We start from the raw sequence: 4,671 nt of genomic DNA, 5'->3' as shown, positions 1-4,671 counted from the left end.
TATTGCAACAACGTTCCATTTAACCAATCATTTTTATGATAATTGCAAGCTATAGGGATTTAGATTCTTCTCTAGTGGGACGATAAAGAACTGCAGAAATAGTAAATAAAATATTCCTAGAAAATTAAAAAATATAATAGATATGTAGATGCACATTTTTTCAAAGACGTATATAAAATTTAAAATACCCTAGGTAGATCAATTTATCAAACTTTAAACTATATGTAGAAGAGATAAATAAATATATTCATTATATTAAATATATTTTCTATTTCACAGTAATCTTAAGTGATGAGCAATTGTTGATATATATTAAAAATTGCAGAATATAACTTGCAGTTTAACATTTAAATTGTGCTGCATGCATTCGGTGTTGATTTTTGATAGTTCCTTATTATTTCTTCCTATTCCTTTCGTGTGCTTTAAATTAGTGCTGCCAACTTGAAATTAGTTAAAGAAATAATAAAAATAAAGATAAGACGATAAATTTTGTATCTTTTGCTTTCTGATAATTCTGTCTATAATAACCGGTGAAAGATGATTGTACTTTTAGTTATGTTTAATTTGTGCATTAATTTTTAATTCCATACAATTTGCAAGATAGAAGAAATTATCGTAATAACATTGAAGTATTTAAGATTGTATTTTTGTATGAATCTTAATAAAATATATAATATTCTATATATTATGGATTTCTCTAATTTTGTTGAAGAATAAAACAATAAAAATATGTATTCTACAAAAACACCTACGCTTCGTATCGACGAGGCTGACTTGAAATGTAAAAATGGTTGTGGTTTTTATGGCAATGCGGAATGGGAAGGTTATTGCAGCAAATGTCATCGTGAACATTTACAAAAGCAACGAGCACAGAGAGAGTATATATCAAACTTACAAACTGTTGACGTGTAAGAGTATCCTTTTTCATTTTTATTAAATTATATTTATATAATGTTATTTTGTTTTTTACTGTCATTGTAGAGATACGTCTAATAAGACTTTACCTACCGGATATCATAAGCACGAAGAAAAGAAAGCGCAACAAGAAAAGAAGTATAAATTATTAAATATTTCTTTTCGTAAACCTGCATCAAAATGTAATGTATTCAAATTATTACTTTCTTATTACTGTAATATGTTTTTTACATATCTTAATCATATTTTTACTGTTTTAAGTAATGCGAATACTATTATTCATTAATAATTATTTTTCTTCTTTTCTTAAGTACAAGGATGTCAAGAATTACTTTATGAATTAACTAAGGATAATTCAGATCTTGAAAAAGTTAAAGCTGAAAATAGGGATCTTATTGCATCGATTGCAAAAACACCGGTTGAGAAAGATGTACGAAAATGTATACATTCATTCGTAGTTGATATTCTTCAGAATAAAGATATTAAAAGAATAGAGGAATTGTCTGAAATAACTCAGACTTTTTATCAAGTATTTGCTAAACGTTTAGAAAATAGTTTTAAATATGCAGGTAATTATTTTGTACATATCATTTATTATTTATTCTAAAAAATAGATGAAATATTTAATTCATTTATTATTATTATAGACATATCTGCAGATATCAAAGAAAGATTATTGGATTACGTTGAAAAATATTCTATGACGTTGTTATATAGAATTCTATTTTGTCCACCATTCACAACAGATGAAGAAAAAGATTTAGCAATTCAAAAGAGGTACGTTCATCGAAATATAATAAAATTATTATTGGTGTATGATACAATATAATATAATTTGTATATTTTATTTTTAACAGAATAAGACAATTAAATTGGGTCAGTGGGAAGAATTTAGAATGTAGAATACACGAAACAAGTTCTGAAGTCCGAGAACTTGTGTACACATCTATAACAGGTTTGTAATATAAATGTTTTTTTGTTATAGTTTCATTATAATAAAACCATATAATTATTTCTTTTAGATTTATTAAATATGGATTCTGCTAAAGCTCCACAAGAAAAATTAGCCTGCGTTATTTATTGCTGTAGAAATATATTCTTATTGTTACAACAATCCGTAGATGCTCCTGCATCTGCGGATGAATTTTTACCAGCTCTTATTTTTATCGTTTTAAAAGCCAATCCCGCACGACTTAAAAGTAATATTAATTTCATAACAAGGTTTTGTAACGCCAGCAGACTAATGACAGGAGAAGGAGGATATTATTTTACGAATTTGGTATAGTATTATTTTCTATTAGGTACTTTTCATTATATATATATATACGAAAGAAGTATTAATTTATTTTTTGAAAAAACAATTTTAGTGCTGTGCTGTATCTTTTATCGAGAACTTAACTGCTGAATCTTTAAATATGGCTGAAAAGGATTTCAATGCATATATGTCAGGAGAAAGAGTACCAGCTAATACGTGGGAATCTGCATTAATGATGTGTGAAGTGAATAGAATTTTTTTCTTATCAATTTATTATCTTAGGCTTTCGCATTCAAATTAAACGAATAATGTGTTTTTATTATTTCATAAATCTAATTTATAGAATTTACACTTGATGTGCGAAGATATAACGTTACTTGATAATTTGAAAGCGAAAAATTTAGAAATAATTAAAGAAGCGAACGAATTACAAAGTAGAATGACACAATTTAAACAAGATATAGAAGTCAAAGTATCTGCAGCTATTGAAAAATCTCCGTTATTGATAACGCAAAGTCAGAGATTGCCTACGAATTTAGATTCAGATAATATTGAAAATTATCAATTACCTCCACCTATTATACCTCAGGTAATTAAATGCGTGCTTACGTGCACGCGTGAAATGTAATTTAATTAATATTTAAATATTCTTTCTATACAGGTTTATTCGCACCCTATTAATGATCAATCTCAAAGCAACTTATTGACAAATAATTCAGCCGATTTAAGAACTTCACTGATGGAGGATTGCATTACGCCCTCTCCGACATTTGATTTTCCTTCTTTTACTGGAGACGGCAGTTTAGATGTTAGTAAAGCAGATGATGAAACGAGTCTAATCAGTTTAGACACGCAATGTGATTTACTGATGACTGATTCCCAATTACACGAAAAAGATACACCTGATACATTGCTTGGAAATTCAAACACTTCTAGTGCTAATCTTGTATCATCTATTGAATCAATAGGTCAAGAAGATTATCATGGATTTACTATACAAGGATCGCATATACCAACTATTCCTTGCAGTACAGGTGACTTGTCTATTAATTCAGCAGAATTGTCATCGGATAGTCATTATTCTACTTACTTCCATAAGATGTAATATTGTTTATAGATTTAGAAAATTGTTCTTTAGATTATCACGCTTGACAAATTTAAAAGAGAAAAATTATCAATAGAGAAGAAATTATTAGAGCATTCCTTCTTGTTAATATATAACATTAATTATTAATTAAAAAAAAGCTACTAATTACTATGATTATCTATTACAAAAATTCAATTAATATTGCAATATATTCTCAATGAGAGTTAAATATAATTATTATCGTTAACGTGTACATAAATAAAGTGATATAATGTAAGATTTCAGTTTTGATATTTTAATTAGATAGTAAATATTTAGGATGTAATAATCTACGACAGATATCAAATTTTTTATGTAAATTGAAATTTTATAGTAATATATTTTCTTTATTTATTCCTAATATAATATTTAAAATATGTGAAATAATATTTATTGTGTAGGACAAAACAATGCTGAAGTTTAATTTCTATTAATTGTTTTGAAAAACTTTATCTGAAGAATGTAGTCATACAAAATGAAATATAATTATCCTAATTTTCTCGATATACTCTATTTTTTTTCTTTTTTTAAATATAACTTACCATAAGCGACGGAATATTGAATGCGTGTGCGTGCGCGTGTGTGTAAAAAAACTTCATATTGTTAATTGAATTAAAAGAAAGTTAGAGAGATATTCTCGTTGCTAATGTTCGTTTGGTTCTGTAACCATTCGTAGCATTTAAAAATGGATAGAAAGAAAGTATGCTTGTAGTATAAAAGGAAGACCTAGTCGTCCGGGAAAAAGAAAGTTTATTAGAAATATTCGCACAATAGAGTCGCATTAACATCAATTACGAGGTCATTCGCGGTAAAGTTATCTAATAAAAAATCATTTTTTAATTCAAATGCGGTAGTATACAGGACAATAATAAAAATTACAATCATATTATTAAAGACGATCCTTGTTCGGGACAGTCTGTTGTAGCTTGTTCATGAAACATTGTTGAGAAAGTTGGAAAACTTGTATTAGAATATATACTCGTTTAAAGAAAATGCAATTAACAGAAATGGTCATCACCGAGGGAATAATTTCAAATTGATCGGCATTTAGGAATGTCGAAAGTCGAAAGCAAAACCGTGTCGAGAATTACGAAAAAGAAAAAGAAAAAAAATAATGAATCAAAAGAGCGTCTTATATAAGATGACGAATTTTATTATTTTTTCAGGGGAAAATATTGTGGTTTCAATAATTGACATAAAAAAAATAGCACGCGGGGAGGAAACAAAATGTTTAAATCAATCAGATACCAGGATATTCCTGATATTAATTATAATTCGTATATATCATTATTTTATCTAAGAGATAATTAATTAAAAAAAAAAAAAATTAAGATTAAATTTTGGATAATGATCAATGTGATCTATTTAGATCATT

At 27.0% G+C, this 4,671-nt stretch overlaps 1 protein-coding gene across 3 annotated transcripts; it reads left to right on the top strand.

The window, feature by feature from the left end:
* Positions 1-273: 273 nt before the first annotated feature.
* On the top strand, positions 274-3,534 carry LOC122523101 (rab5 GDP/GTP exchange factor). Of its 3 annotated transcripts, XM_043644679.1 has the most exons (10): positions 274-629; positions 713-908; positions 982-1,097; positions 1,227-1,484; positions 1,563-1,692; positions 1,773-1,870; positions 1,938-2,194; positions 2,283-2,414; positions 2,514-2,759; positions 2,832-3,534. In XM_043644679.1, exons 2-10 carry the CDS (start codon positions 730-732, stop codon positions 3,273-3,275), a joined length of 1,860 nt encoding a protein of 619 aa, XP_043500614.1. In that variant the 5' UTR covers positions 274-629; positions 713-729; the 3' UTR covers positions 3,276-3,534. The 3 variants fall into 3 exon arrangements, with proteins under 3 accessions (XP_043500614.1, XP_043500615.1, XP_043500616.1); XM_043644680.1 differs by lacking the exon at positions 274-629 and having other exon boundaries at positions 662-878; XM_043644681.1 differs by lacking the exons at positions 274-629; positions 2,514-2,759 and having other exon boundaries at positions 662-908.
* Positions 3,535-4,671: the final 1,137 nt, after the last annotated feature.

The sequence above is a fragment of the Polistes fuscatus genome, unplaced genomic scaffold, assembly GCF_010416935.1.
Source record: "Polistes fuscatus isolate 324 unplaced genomic scaffold, CU_Pfus_HIC Scaffold6, whole genome shotgun sequence".
NCBI classification, from domain to species: Eukaryota; Metazoa; Arthropoda; class Insecta; order Hymenoptera; family Vespidae; genus Polistes; species Polistes fuscatus.
Note: the sequence above shows the minus strand (reverse complement) of the source record. Positions and strands in the feature narration are given on the sequence as shown.